The sequence below is a fragment of the Lampetra planeri genome, chromosome 14 (assembly GCF_965212315.1).
Source record: "Lampetra planeri chromosome 14, kcLamPlan1.2.h2, whole genome shotgun sequence".
Classification (NCBI taxonomy): Eukaryota; Metazoa; Chordata; class Hyperoartia; order Petromyzontiformes; family Petromyzontidae; genus Lampetra; species Lampetra planeri.
Window position 1 is genome coordinate 7,260,120 of NC_136120.1, and position 16,830 is coordinate 7,276,949.

General features: G+C 45.3%; 1 protein-coding gene across 1 annotated transcript in view; it reads left to right on the top strand.

Moving 5' to 3' along the window:
* The first annotated feature begins 6,978 nt into the window (after positions 1–6,978).
* LOC144722258 (uncharacterized) overlaps positions 6,979–16,830 on the top strand; it is a 79,137-nt gene continuing 69,285 nt past the window's right edge. The window contains exons 1-2 of the mRNA XM_078600351.1: positions 6,979–7,131; positions 16,056–16,157. Coding sequence (XP_078456477.1) covers positions 6,979–7,131; positions 16,056–16,157 — 255 coding nt within the window. The remainder of the gene's footprint in view (positions 7,132–16,055; positions 16,158–16,830) is intronic.

The following is a 16,830-nucleotide window of genomic DNA, read 5'->3' on the forward strand; positions in this document are numbered from 1 at the left end:
TTAAAATAAATATCATTGCACTTATTAAAAATGCATTCTTTCTCGTTTAGGTAATTGATTATATGTAAAAATGTACTTCATTGTACGACACCGCCATATTCCCCGTTGTCTGCCGAGACAGTGAGGCTTCGCCCCGAACGTTAAGTCCAATGTCGTGTTCCCAGGGGACCCACTTCTTAAGCTTCGCTATTTTCCAACACCGACGAGACGTGGGATCCACCTCGCCGACATGGATTTCGACATTTGCTTCGATTGCCGTTCACACGCAGGTAGGAATCCACTTTCACTCTGACAAGTCATTGTCTGCATTCAAAGTCTTGTTGACTTCTTGTGTAGTGGCACAGTCTCAATTATATTGGCCCGAAAGGGATGATAAGCCGAGTTGATCCCTGACCTCGAAATGAACTTGCGACCTCTTATCAGTTTGGGACCTCGAATACCAGCCGCCATTCGCCACTTCGGTGACGGCGACGTCACCACGGCGCCTGTGCCAGGCCAGGTGCACTTTTGAGGCCACGTCAAGTGTTGAAGGTTCGCAGACACGAGGTCTCGGGACAGACCCAGGTGACCATGGCGTCGCTGACTGAGATGACTGGTAGATGCACCACTACCGGCTGTAACCCCTTACAGTGCCAACCACGGTGGAAGCACCAAAATAAGTTCGTGGAACCTCTAATCACAGTGCCACTTGACAATTTATACAAAGAGGGATAGAATAAATGTCAAGCTTAGAAAGTAGATCAATATGGTACTGAAATAAGTGTACAGTGTATGCAGCAAATTTTAATGCCATATTTTAGCCAAAAATTGTGTTTTATCATTAATCGAAAAGGCAGTGGCATGTATAATTGGTTCACTAATTATATTCACCCAGATAACTTATTTAAAATAGTAATCTCATGCTCTTAGTTTCTCACTTTATTCTGAGTTTATTTAATGTATATAAAACAGTAATTGCATGTAAAACTTCAAACTTCCTCAATAACCTCCAATGGATTTGGAGAATGCGCCATGGATATAAAACACACAACACACGGGGGACGGTCAAGGCAATGTAACCTGCCCCTTGAAACCTACACATCCGTTATAAATCTCTTCTCACATTTCAAATTGGCATAGCAATAGTTTAATAACTTATTTTGTTTAACATCAACAGTCATTCTAATGCATGATTGTGGGGTGACTGATGGTATTTCCAGATATACCAAGACAAATATAAATTATTTTGAAAGGAATGAAATAACTTACAATGAAATATACACAGTTTTAAATGTGTTGCAAAATGTTGTACTGTATGTATTTTCAACGTATTTCACAACGTACATAGCCAACCGTGCTAATCGGAGGTGCGGGGTAAGGACAACAAACTAACACAAAAAGGAGTTCAAAAGAAATTAGTTTTCAATTAGAGTTTTCATGTTTTAAACCTCATTACTGTCGTGAGGGTGAGGGATTAAAGTTCAAATCTCCAATGGTGGTGAATTGTGGGATGTTAGCAGAGGTCTTCCTAGAGATCAATTAAACTAAATATATATTTTATTTGACCAGGTAAGGCCCACTTGAGCAATGTAGCTATTTTTCAGAAGCCACATGGCCATAAACGATAGCTCAACGAAGTGACTCACCATGTGAAAATTTAAAGCAGCCAAATACTCTAAACGCATGTTTCTGAATGCGGTGGGAAAAACCAGAGGACCCAGAGCAAAAATCCAATCGACCACGGAAACTCCAAATATACAATAGGCGTCAGGGTCGGGATCGAACCCACGACCTCCTGCATACCAGGCGAGGTCGTTAACATCTTTCCACCACGGTGCCCTGGGACGTCTTCAGAAAACCAGGGACGGGTGATATCGTCCTCATTGTCTTCATCTTCTTGGTTCTTTCGGTAAAGTCACGTAGAAGGAAAGTAATAAAATAATAAAAATAAAACATAATAAAATAATTCTCACGACGTTTCGGCTACAACGCAAGCAGCCGTCTTCAGGTGAAGAATGAGACACTACCAAGCTAGGAGCTTATATATAAGCTGGGTTGGAGGTGGAAGAGCGCCTTAACAAAAAGAATGTGCATATGAAGAGGAATTTAGCATATTCATGGGAAATGCGTAGGAGGTGGGCGGGGGGGTTTAAAAGTCATATTATGCCCATGCATTATGCAGGATCAGCAGCACCAAGGGGGGGGGGGGGTGCAGGGAGTAGCATTAACAAAGGAAAGGAATGTTAATGATATGTAGCTGCAGTTACTAAACAACCACGTAGAAAACTAAAGTATAAACTACATAAAAAACTAAAGTATAAACTGCATAACACCATCAGTATACCGACTATACTCTACAATAAGCTGAGTTACTAACAGCAAGTAATACATTACAATTCTACGTCGTAAAAATTATATAATATGCTTCCATCTAAACTATATTCTCTTCCATCACACGAGCATATACCGTACTATATACTGCCATAGATAAACCCAACATTAAATTATAAAAATTCGTCCTCATTGTGTTTGAACCGGGTTCTCAAGTGTTGTGATGGTCTCGGTATGGACACCGATGCCTGAAACAAACATCCTCAAAAAATGTGTTTTTTTGCTTTTAAAATGTTCTACATTCCTGCAGTGGGAGTACAAATGATTGGTTTGACTGCTATGCAACAATCTGATTGCAGAGCTTATGTGAACGTGCATAATTTATGGGAACGTGCTTATGGGAACCCGCAGAGCTTATGGGAACGTGCTTATGGGAACGTGCAGAGCTCATCAGAACGTGATTATGGGAACCCGCAGAGCTTATGGGAACGTGCTTATGGGAACGTGCAGAGCTCATCAGAACGTGATTATGGGAACCCGCAGAGCTTATGGGAACGTGCTTATGGGAACGTGCAGAGCTTATAGGAACGTGCTCCCCCTACTGTGTAAAGACAAAAATCCACCGTCAGGAAGTTTCAACGTTCTCTGAAAAATGGCTTTCAGAGGCCATTCTCCTTTACACGTGGCGCACTGTTTTGCACGGTATCAGAAAATAATAGAACTGATTACTCTTCTTATGACATGATGCCGATAGGATACCATTTTGGTAAAAACCCCTGCACAATTCAAATAAGCGCGGAAGAAAATCACTCCCATGACCAAGACCGAGATCATCGTGAAAACTTATTCAGTATTGCCATTGCCACCACGAATACCACCCACACAACTGTTACCAATCAATAAATACAAACACCACTTACACCACCATTGTCACCACAATTGCCATACACTCACTATCATCATCATCATCCCCGCTACCATGACCTAGGGTACGGCAAATCGGCGCGACTGCCCTGGGCCCCGCGCTTGGGGGGGGGGGCGCTTTTACGTCACGGTTTCAGATGTTAATACTCCCGGTTTAGTTTGAAGGTGTTGGGGGGGGCACACGGTAGATTTGCCCCGGGCCCCGCACCCCCCTGTGGACCATGAAAAAGACAAAGATCCCCCGTATAGCCTCAACAGACTTTATGGGCAAGTGCTGTTAACGAGCACCTACGAGGGCTGGAACGGTACACGAGGGGGTGGGTGGCCAGCACCACGCCCGACCGCCTTTGTCTCCTCATTAGCGACGTTTACACACCGCACCAGGGACTCATTTGAGGCTGAGTCGACCTAGGGGAGGCCCAGAACCGGTTCAGATAATCGTCGCCGATGTTGGCCATGAGCGGGAATCGAACTCGAGTCGCCAGGTCCCTAGCGCAGTGCGCTAACCGCTGGACAACCGCTCCCCACATCATCGCCACTACCAACAACCCCAGTCACGATCCAAGCCATGTGATCGGGTCCAACGCGACGCAGCTGTGCACGCTGAGTCTCCCCCCACCCACCCCCCATAGGCTCAGTACCACTGCAATGCAACAATAAAAAAAAGGTATTACAATAATTAACACATCTATGTAAAGCCTAATCTGTAATAATTGCAAGAAGTAAGGAATAGTTTTTTTCCTGCTCAAATAAATAAATTTCAGCATAAGTCAGGGGTTGGTGACATGCGGATCCGCAGCAGCATGCGCCTCTTTAAGGACTGCTTCTTGACGTTATTTATTAAGGCTCTCGAAATATCGAGTTGTTTACCGAATTCGGAAGAAAAAAAAGTATATTCTTGTTATTTTAGTTGCCGATTCCTGGAATAAGCGATATCCACAGCTGGGTTCAGCCCTGAGATGAAATGTTCTTCCACAGGGGGCGCCTTGCTCTCCACGCTACGATACTCCTGACAACTAGGGACTGTTTGTAACTCATATTCTTAGGTTTTTTTCGGTAAAGTGACGTAGGTAAAAAATAAAAAATAAAATTAATAAAAGTAAAATAAAATAAAAAATAAAATGAAAATCACGACGTTTCGGAGGCAACACAAGCTTCCGTCTTCAGGTGGAACCGTCACAGCTGTGACGGTTTCACAGCTGTGACGGTTTCACAGCTGTGACGGTTTCACAGCTGTGACGGTTTCACAGCTGTGACGGTTTCACAGCTGTGACGGTTTCACAGCTGTGACGGTTTCACAGCTGTGACGGTTTCACAGCTGTGACGGTTTCACCTGAAGACGGAAGCTTGTGTTGCCTCCGAAACGTCGTGATTTTATTTTATATTTTACTTTTATTAATTTTAATTTTAATTTTTTACCTACGTGACTTTACCGAAAAAACCTAAGAATATGAATCCTTGCAGTCACGAAAGCTTCAAATCTAGAATGTTTGTAACTCATTCACTGGTCAATAGTATTCACTTTGTTTAGTGTATGATGGATTACATTCTTAACAGTAAACATATGCTTGAATTGATGGGAAAATTGATTAAAATGCTTCCAATCAGATCGGTTGATCGGGCGGTGGTGTCATCAGCCCATCATGATGTGACACGATTCAAGAGCAATCCGATTATATGCATCTAATTATTTTTTTAAATCACATGCGATACGATTCTAATCCTATCCATTTTTGTTCCCGTATACAAAAAAAATCTATGTGTCAGCCTGTAGCTTGAATGCAATACCAACAAATACAATTATGTTTTTTAAACTAATTGGCATTCAAAGAGTTTTAAGTCCCAGTTATAATGAAATAAATTAACAGGTACATAATGTGCGGCGTCTGTGTTTATAGGTCTTTAGAGTTTCATTGTTGCTGCTGTTCCCAAGATAATTTAATAAGTACCGTACTATACAATAACATATTTTTTTTTATAATTCAAGATTTGACATTTTTTTTCTGGTGAGATTCAATTTACACATCAATGTATTCTCTCTCTATAGTTAGAAACAGTCATTTTTTATGACACGCATACATGCATTGACAAAGATCCCCCATATAGCCTGTAGCAGACTTGGGGCAAGTGCTGTTAGTGAGCACCTATGAAGACCTGAACGGCACATGAGGGGGTGGATGGCCAGCACCACGCCCAGCCGCCTTTGTCTCCCTAGTGGCAATGTTTACACATAACGCTAGGTACTCATTTGATGCTGAGTGGACCTAGGAGAGGCCCAGGACTAGTTCAGATAATTGTCACTAGTGTTAGCCGTGAGCGGGAATCGATCTCGATACGCCACGTCCATAGCGCAGCGCGCTAACCGCTACACTACCCCTCCACACACATGCTTTAACGCACACATATTCTCACACACACTTGCAATAAAGATGTCCTATTTTTTCATCATCCACTGGTGAGACACGCGTTGTCAGCAAGCGCTTATTAAAGATGTCAAAAAACATACCCTGTCACAAGTGAACCCTGCCATGTTATCGATGGTTACAATTTGTAGTGCAGTGTAATCGGGGGACTGTATTGTCTTGGTGTGGTCTTGGATTGTTGTTGTTGTTTTTTCTGTCTTGCCAGAGCTTGCATTTGGTCTTGGTGGGTCTGCCGGAGTTTGTGTACGAGTGCAATTTGTACTTCCATGCTGTATTTACATATATTTTGTATAGTGACTTGCCTACCTTACTTGCTGACCTGCTCCTACTGTAAACAATTGCTTAATCAGATTCCTCCTCTAGGACAAATAAAGATTCTGATTCTGAAGTGGATATGTAAGCCTACTGATGCTCACACGCATCTCCAAGTGCTCAATTATGTTATGGTTAAGTCGACATAGGAGTTGCCCAGGTCAGGGCCAAATGCCATGCGTCATTACTTTGACTCCCTGACTCGAGATTAAACTCAGGTTGCTGGAATCTGAGCATCTCGAACGGACCACTGCACTTCTGCTCGTCACACACCCACACGCAAAATATATATATACAGTAAAGGCAATATGACCAAAGGCTTTCACTCGAGTAAGTAATTTTAAACAAGCACCACTTGCCAGCAGTTGGAATAATGCAGTTGGCCAGGCGGGCCAAGTTAAAGCCCTCTTTAGAGAGCGGCACGGGTCGTCCTTAAGGGCCACGGTGAGGGCAGCGTGACGCTGGAATGGGAGGTGGGAGGAGGGGAGGCCTCCTGCCTCGTTCTCAAATGCCTCTCACCTCAATCCCACACTACCCCCCCCCCCCCATTGCTGTAGTCGGGCGCTGAGCAACGGAACGAGACCGGTGCGAGGCAGGCGAGCGTGCGGCGGCCACTAGAAAGGCGCACCGCGTTTCGTACGCGAGCTGACCCCGTCGTAAAATCGCAACAAAAGTTAACGGAGGTTTACGTCGGGAACCCCTCCCGTGCGCTTCACCCGCTAAATGTTTCCCAAAATAAACGGCCGCATTGCAAGTCCTCCTGGCTGCGACGACATGCCGAGCGTTCAGTCACGAGCGGCGAGGAGGAGCCGTTGTTGAGGTCGGCCCCGTAGTTAGACGACACGTTGTTGACTGCGCGCGTGGGCTGCTTGGCCACGACCCTTCTGCTGCTGCTGCTGCCGCTGGCGACGACGATGTCTCTTCGAAGTGCGACCGTGGGTCGCTGATCCGGAGCCCAGAGTCTACAACCTCCCGCGGGCCCTCGACGCCGTTCCCGCGCCTCGCCGAGATGTCCGACGCTCTGTCCGCCAGTTCCGCGTCGACGGTCCAGTCGAGTGGGAACAGGGTCCTGCACTTGGCGAGCCGGGGAGAATGGTCGGCCGTGGAGCAAGCCCTGAGGGGCATGGACCGCGGGGCCACCGAGCTGGGCCACGTGGACGAGGTACGCGCTTGTGCGGTGGGTGGCACTGTGGCTGTCGTGAGGTGTTTGGTAGCCCTCAACACATTTAGACATGGCTAAGAGAAACGCACAACATTTTAGACAAAAAAATTATATTGGTGAATATATGTCTGCGTGTGTTTTGAGTCTTGCTCTTGAACAAGATGACAGAGCCTTCAAATAGCAAAGGAGAGCACAAACAGTAGGCTCAATTCTGAGTCAATAATAATAAACTCGGTTTTCTGAAGCACAATTTGCACAAGGTCTCAAAGCAGCCAGTGGTTGTCGTGGAGTCGACAGTCGTAGTGCAGCGGATCTCCTTTCATCGGCGCCGAGCTGTGGGTGAACTCCACGGATCCCTCTCTGTAATCTCACCAGAAACCATCAGGAACCATTCACCAGTGGGACCCCTGCAAGTTCTACAGTGCCTGGTGGGTGGCGCCAGCCAGCGGCACGGCCACTGCGGGGTGGGCACAGGGAACTATAAAGTATTAACAAAATTCTATCACTATGAACTTTTTTTTTTCATGAGGGAAAGGTTCACTAAGTTATATAGCTCTTTTTCAGACGCGAACTGGTCACGAATGATAGCTCAATGAAGTGGCTTATCAAGTGGAAATGTATAACGGCCAAATACTCTCAACGCATGTTTCTAAATGTGGAGGGTAAAACTGGAGGGCCCGGTGAAAAATCCACACGACCATGGGGTGAACACGCAAACTCCAAATATACAGGCGTCGGGTCGGAATTGAACCCACGACCTCCTGTATACCAGGTGAGGTCGTTAACATCTCACCGTTGTGGCGCCCACACACTTCAACGACGTCTCTCAGGCGCGTCCGCCCGTCCCGTTGCACCGCGGACATCGTAGCGCACGCGAATAACAGGCCCCGGCTCAAGACGGTCATTCCTTTCTCGAGTGGTGGTTGCTAACTCTGGAGGTTTGGTAACCTGAATAAAGCATTGTGGGAAGGCGATACTGAATTGGTCATCCAATGGGTATAGTGGCCCCCACCATGGGAACGTGGAATTTATGCCACTAGCACAGCCACCAATTGACATGATCACCGCCGAACACTGATTTAAGCAGACACATTGGGATTTGACAATCTGGCCAAGTTTGGTGCAGGTAGACACATTGCAGTTGTGTCAAGTGAGGGACATTAACAATAGCAAGTGGGGATGGCATAAATGCGTCAAGTATCCTGAACCAGTGTTGGAAATTCCACATTGTCATGGTAGGTACCAGTTTACCAAAGCCAGAGCTGGCTTCTTAGTTCCTAGCAAGTGATGATGGCGAGGAATTTGGACTCATGTTTGAGATGCCAAAGCTGCTCCTACAAACGTGAGCGATAATTTACACCTAAATATACAGAGCATTATTATTATTATCTCTGGCTTATAGCGACACCGTACATATATCCACGGAAGTAAACTGATGATTTGAACAATGGCACTTGTTCACAGCAGTGAGAGAGAGCCTTGTAGCCTCGCATATTCAGTTTATTTCAGTCCTGAAGTGAGGTTTTCTTACCGCGAGCATTTGTGTGCAAATACCAACCGAAACTCCCACCTGAATATATTTAATGCATAATAGTTGATCACTTTGACATATTATATATGCACACACTGCAGTAATACAAGTGCCGTATAAGATAGTTGTACGTAGTGCATACAAACTCAGGGTGACTACATAATCACTTGTGAGCTCAAAGCCTCCTGATTGTTTAACAGTCGTTGTCCTGTACAGAGACTCGCTCCCGCCACAGGAATGTAGAATTTCCACCACTGGCTCAGGGCCACCACGATGGACGAGCTGAATCGTGGCGAACTTTTCCTTTCCTATTTCTGTTTTGTTGAACACGGGGCCTGGCAACACACGGCACGATTAAACTTGTCAAGGACGAGACTCGATGCGCGTCGCTTTGATGTAACGATGCCATCAGAGCTTGGAGAAAAAGAAAAGTGACGAATGGATGGAATTGTTAATTGCGGCTGCAGCGGGAGGGGAATGAGCAAGCGAGTGACGCGAGGTGGCCTGCAGGGTTGGTGGTGGTGGAGTCCAGCCCTGCATGGACGGATTTGGGAGTCTAAGAGAGCAAGCAGAGGGATCAATGAGTGAAGTTCACTGGAACAGTAACCATGGTAGGAGCGATAGTAGGGTGATAAGGACGTGATATAAGTGGTCAGTCGCCTCCTTGTGAGTACACGCACAACCCGTGCGGTGTGCGCGTGTGTGAACTCGCTGCACGGAGAATCTATTCGGAATTCAATCACCCAGCAGCGGTAGCCGTGCGTCCCGCACTTATTAACGTGCGGCCAAAGTGTCCCCTTGCCTGGCACCAGCTGTGCCACCCAGCACGCAGGCACACACAAGACAAAGATCCCCCGTATAGCCTTTAACGGACTATGGGGGGGGGGTGGCAAGTGCTGTTTTTGGGCATGGCTGGCGACGGGGTACGTGGCCCAGCAACACCGGCGGCTCAGGGTTTGCTCATCTTGTGGGCGAGGACCGGTTCGGGTAAAGCACGCGGGCGCACACTGACTCGCTCACACACACACCACACACACATACACACACACACCACACACACAACACCACACACACACAATCACACACCACACACACCACACACCACACACACCACACACGCACACCCACACAAACACAACACACACCACGCACACACCACACACACACCAAACACACACAACACGCACACAACACGCACACACACAACACACACGCAGACACACACACAACACGCACACACACAACTCCCTCACTCTCCCAAGCGCCGCGCGTTTACCCCCCTGTAGCGCTAAGAAATCAAAACTGTCGCTCCGCGTGTTGAGAAGAAGCTTTGCCCGCAGCAACCCCCCCCCACCACCACAGCGTTGAGCAGCCATGCGTTACACACAGCTTGTTGGGAAGTGCCACCATCTCCACACAGAGCCAGCGGTGCCTCTGTGTGCGCGCACACACACGCACACACACGCACGCACGCACACACACGCGCACACGCACGCACACACACACGCCCACACACGCACACACACACGCGCGCACACGCACGCACACACACACGCCCACACACGCACACACACACGCGCGCACACGCACGCACACACACACGCACATACGCGCACGCACACACGCGCGTGTATGTGCGTGTGTGTGTGCGCGTGTGGAGGAAGCGAAATTTACAATCGAGACGAATCCGCGTCTCGTCGAGGCGGCGTATTGTTCAACGGCCAGGGGGGGGGGCTCGGCAAGCGGAAGAACGGGCAGCGAACATTTTCTTCGAATTCGCTCGAAGCGCAACAACAACAACAATAAAAACGACAACACGCCGACGGCGACATTTTTCGAGAGTCGCAAGGCGGTCCTGGTTGAATAACGTCAAACAGTACTTTTCGGCGCACGCACGATGATGTGCAATGCCGCGTTACAAATCATCGTCGGGCTGGTTCGACGTTCACCGCTAATTATCGAAACGAATTCGGAGTTTTTTTTGTTCACAACTTGGCAACGGTTATTATGAGTGTCGGGGAGCCACGAAGCGGTCCTGAAAGAGCCTTCTTCATTCAGCTCCGGAGCTGCAGGTTGCCGCCGGCCCCCGTTCATGACAATCGCAGTGCGCTCACCAAAACGGGCAGTGAGAAATATACAAGCGACGAATGTGTGATACAATTGTTTTCTATATATAAAATCATACACGGCACCGCTGCATATACAATAAAAGAAAGTGGTGATACTCCAAGTGCATCTCTGATGAAATGAGCACGCGGTTTGATTAATCTCCGTCGGAAAAACAAATCCAGTGCTGAAAATCCCACGTTCCTGTGACAAGGGCTAGTTTGTCCATTAGATAACCACTTTTCAGACAATGGTACTACCCATGCAATGAAGTCTGAAGGCATGATCACCCAACACGATTCCCAAAACAGAATAAAAATATTTAAACTACACCAGTGCAATGCTAATGTTATCTGATTGTACATATTCTTCTGAAATGCTCGTGTATAACTGTAAAAAGCTTCAAATACCTTGCACTTAGCACCAAATCTAACCGTCCGGCAATGCAAAGTTAATAGGAGTTCGCAGGAATTTTTGCAGTTGTTGCGGACTATGAGAGTCGCGGATAAGAGGATTGCGGATTACTCTTTGGTTCTGTCGGTAAAGTCACGTATAAAGATAAAATAAAAAAAATAAAAATAATAGCATTATTTTATCTTTCTACGTGACTTTACCGAAAGAACCAAAGAGTAATTCCTGCAGTCACGAAAGCTCCAAATTTAAGAAGGATTGCGGATTATGGGAGTCACGGCGAATAGGATTGCGGATAAGATGAATTCTGTATTATGTCCTAGACCCACCACTACTGCTACTTGTGAATACTCAACACACCTGGAAATAGTGGTGATTGTTTTTAGTATGGCCTGGTATATAACCTGGAAGTTATTCCGTGAATGTAGCGATTCTCACTATAATTGCAGGCAGTGCTTTTGTGAACATTAGGAAGATACTCGTTTGCTTACGTTAATGCAGTAGTACAATGTTCATTGTGTCGTATTTAAACACACATGACGACTCAATGTGTGCATATGAAAGACATGGTGCCTTTATTTTCTTACATTGTTACCAAAAAATGCAATTCAAAATAGTTTGCCTTTTTATATTTCACGTTTTATAACTGTCCTATTTCTATGCAAATAACACACACTATCAGAGACTAGTTGTATTCACAAATGCAGTATTGTGATTGACGCACGTATATGATATCATATGTATTGAGCTTGAGATTAGTCTGTATTGATAAATAAAAATGACAAACTGGACATGTTTTCGGTTTCTCAGCTAGCTATACCTATATACAGTTTATAATAGATACAAATATCAATATATTGTGAAGATTAAATGCTGTTTATAAAAGCCCCTTCATGCATCCATTATACGCAGGCCACATGTACTTTGATGTGTATCGGTAAGCCACTGACAATCAGAGATCACTCCTCCTCTGCTGTGACCACATTCAGGAACTCCCTCCTCCAGCCACCTGTGCTGTACACTCCCTGCCCCTGTTCCAGTTCAAGCTCAAGGCTCTCCTCTTCTGCCTACGATTATATATCTTCTCATACAAATACATATACCACACGCACACTGTTTTTGTACACCACGGTGAAGATGCAGTTCCATTTAGACACCTAAATAAATCTACGTTGTGACGCACGGTATCATCTTCGGCTTCAATTATGATCGATGGTGTCTTCGACATGCCCTGCCAAGTTGTGGTCGGACTCAGGCCACATGAATTGTCAACTCGTCTGAATTATGACGCTTTGGCACGCATTCAACCGTGCGCCTAAATCTTAAGCGCAGCGGGGGCTTCCGTTGAAGTGGCTGACATGTGACAAACTGAACCGTTGTGGGGCCCCTTACATCTTTCATATTTCTCGCATGTGCGCGCTTGTGCCATGTGTGCCTCGTAGAACCCGGCAGTTTCGACGGACCCTGCAGAACTGTGAGTGCTCAATAGATGCCATTGAGTTCAGTCGCTACGTACACAGTCCGTGTATCTCTTTGTTGGTCAATCCACAGCTGGACAGAGGGCCTCCCCACGCAGTCGCGGGTCGTGGGGGTTATTTCACCATATTTCACCACGCTGGTCGGTGCGGATTGGTTTAGACAGGAATCTTAAACGTGGGAGCATAGTACAGTACAACAATAAATTTGGATACAATCCCCACAAGATAGCCCATAACACCTGTCTTTGCGTGTTGGTCACCCAGCTTTCCAGGTTCAACCCTGTCAAGTTCCCGAGATCTGACGAGACCAGGCAAATTCCGGGTGATTTTGTCATCGGCCCAGTGCTGGAGTCATTACAGAACTCACATTCCATATTCCTATGTTGAGGGGGGGGGGGGTCAATCTTTCTGGAGAACAACCACTGTTCACTTCTCATGAAGTGGTACTTTCTTTATTAACTCTGGAGGGATTATGGGCTCAGTTGGCTCCTGACTGTGGTTTGCTTAACGCACATGTTGTACAGAGTTATAGACAATCTAGATTTGAAGGTTTCGTGACTGCAGGAATCCATACTCTTTTGTTCTTTCGGTAAAGTCACGTAATCGTCATCAGGTAGGACAACCACAGCAGGAAAAAAACTGCTTCTTGCTGTGGTTGTCCCACCTGACGACGATTGCTTGTGTTGCGATCGAAACGCCGTGATCTATTATTTTTCTACCTACGTGACTTTACCGAAAGAACCAAAGAGTATGAGTTATAGACATTTGAGGTGTGCCTTGGTATCATTTTTCATGATGCAATAACCGTTTTGACGACGTGACAATTCGAATGGCATCAGCCCAGTAAACATGCAGCGTTGCTCCAATGTCCAGGTCCAACGTTCATCGACATTGGCCCAACGTTTTCATGTTTACAGGAAGATCCCCCCATATTGTCCTAATTGCATCATGCATTTTTTTTAATAGGCAACACTGCAGATGGTCTTTGCTGGGCTTCCAGTACGGACAGAGAGATTGACTTAGACATCCTCCTGCAGTAATGAATTCAGCATAATCCCACATTGAGTCGTCTAAGCATTGTGACGTTACAATCTACAATGCTTACAATGCATATTCTGGTAGCTACACAAGAGGGAAATGAAGAAAACATTTCTGCGAGTAGTCTCGGTTAACTTGAATTTGTGATGCAGGAAAAAAACTAACGTTTAATGAGTCGTATAGCTTTTTATATAGAGCTTTCGTTATTGTGTTTATCATTTCACAACTAATCCATCGGATAATAATGTTTTCTTAAATCGCAATTATTGAGAGATATTTTGCAGAAACAAATGATATGATTAAAGTGGACCTTATATCGAATAGTATACCATAATATAGTAAGGCCATTTCATGGCAACCACGCACTCGCAAGACGCTGTAAAACCGGCAGCAGTACGACGTTCGCATTATTGGTTTCAGTTTTTAATTTAAGAAGAGCACACGTTGTGCTGATCTAAAATTGTTTGCTGCACGCATATATTGACACCGAAGCGAGAATTAATGGTCGAATCTATTTAATTCATGACCACCCTATCACTCACACGATATCGTCACTATGGTGGGAGATTTGTGAAATGTTTCAGGCTGCACTGTTAATTCATAAGATTTATTTATTTATTTTTCGACGATAAAAAAAAGACAACAAAGGCAGAGTGAGCCTCGTGGTGGCTTTATGAGCCCTGTGCGACATGAGCCTCAACGGGACGCAGCTCCCACAGCAGGACAGAGGAGAAGCGGGGACATCGTGGAACCCACTGTGATGTCATCAAGAAAATACGCAATGTTACGTGTGTATGTACGTTGAACTTCTTTCGCACCGTACGTAGCCAGGCGTGCTAATAGGAGGTGCGGGGGAAGGACAACAAACTAAACACAAAAAGGAGTTCTAAAGAAATTCGTTTTCATTCTCGGTTTAAAATTGCATAACTCAGCGCATCTGTAGCGCACGATGCAGTGGCCGTATTTGATGGTAAACCAAAAACAGCTGCTATGACCAGAGTTCGTGTGATGGTGCAGTTTATGCTCCTTGACGAGATCAGCAAGGTAGTGTGGTTCATATCTGGCAAGCACGTTGTTTCGTGTAATGAGTGCGAACACAACATACCAGAGTATTTTTTTTCAAGGCATTGAAAATGTTGTAGATTCTTTATTCTGGCAAAGCGCCTGATGAAGCTGGTTGTAATCACGAGCGAAACGTCGTACTCAAATTGTAAATGTTGAGGGTTTACTTTCCAGCACACCGGTGTGCTGAAGTAGCAATTAATTGGCACGTTTGTTCACGTGACACACCTTACCAATTGGCGGTTTTTGGTGGTGGTGGGTTAATTAAACATTTATATTTATGCGATATAACCCAAAAACCTTTATTTTTTATTATTATCAAAGATTCAATAGTATTCACTCAACCATGGATAAAGAGGAGTTACCAATTTACACGTGTCTTCTTAGATCTGTTTTTGTTTTGTTTGTTTTTACATTTAGATTGTATTTATTTCAGCAGGGCCCACTGAGATGCCATGCTCTATTTCATTGGTGACCTGCAACGGTACAGATTGTATTATACAATTAGATAAATGGTCAGAAATGTATATCCTTACTTTGTAAATGTGAAAACACTGACTCGGGTTCATGAATGCAAATGAATGTAACTCCTTTACCACCTTCTTCGTTCGAGGAGGCGAGACACTGTGACCTGAACAGCTAAGGTGCAGCCCTGCATTTGCTGGCCCATGTTTGGCCTACTCTTCCACGCTGGCCAGATTTCTTAAAAGAGATGGGAGTACCCACGCTTTACCCCAGCACACACGACCTGCCAAGGGTGGTATACCCTAACCCTTTGTACGATGAAACTTTGCCATTGTTTCAACTTCTGCGCCGGCAGATAGAACCGGCGACTTCTTGATTGCAAATCCAACGTGCTGACCTTTACACCATGGCAAAAGCCTTATCATGAACAACGTGTTTACGTTAACTTCAGGTGTCTATTATATATTTGTAATAATTACGTGGAACTAACAATAATATCACGCACTTATATATATCCAGCCAAGTTAAACGATGGTTAAAGTGCTCAACACGTAACTCACAGGAGTCAATACGAGGAATAACACTTTGTGATGAGCCAAAAGTGATTGTTCGAGGGCGATAATTGCCCCCTGCCATAGGAATGTGTAATTTCCACCGTGGATTCCGGGCCTTCAATGGCATTGACCAACAATACATGCATGGAACAGGTACACACTTTTTTGACTACGTGAAATAGAGATATTACCACAACTGGCACGAATGTTATTCCCAGCACCGCATTGCTAACCGTCATAATGATAACAATGCGTATTACATGAACGTGTCTTCTGCAGGATTCAGGACTAACCCCCTTCATGATCGCGGTGAAGGATAACAAGATCACTGTGGTTGATCGCCTCCTTGATCTGGGAGTCAACCTCGGTGACCGCTCAAAGGTAAGGGCAGTTGAACAGCAGAATATCCCTAACACGTAGTAACACCCATGACGTCACTGAAATATCTGAATATATATAGAGGACCACAGAGCTTGGGCAATTGATGATGCCGGCTCACTGCCGAGCTGACGTCCACCTGCCTGTCACTACTTGTGCCTCCGAGTCATGCTCCGTTTGAAGGAGTGAGCAAATATTGTGCATGTTAGAAGTTTGAATGATTGTTGTTGTTGTTGTTGTTGAAAGTTTATGGTGATTAAAACAAACTGAAAACTCAGTTTATGTTTTTAAATGTTATCTGATATGGTTCATAGACATGGCCATTAAAACAATGGACACAAACTAAGAATTAAGCAAAGAATCATGGAGAGATGCATGCTTGGAATTACATTCAATGAAAGTAAGAGGGATACATGGATTATATAACATACACAGGTTAAAGGCATGATTACAACTGTTAAAAAAAATTATGTGGGCTTGGGCAGGACACGTCAATAAAGGGGATGGTGGCCAATGGACAAGAGTAGTTACAGAGTAGCAGATAAGTAATGGATTTCATCTGAGAGGCCGTCCACCTAAGAGATGGAGCAGTGAAATCAGTTAATGTGCAGGTGCTGGTCGGATTGATATATTGCGAGGTCGTGGAAGATGGTGATGGCTTGGGGAGGCCTTCATT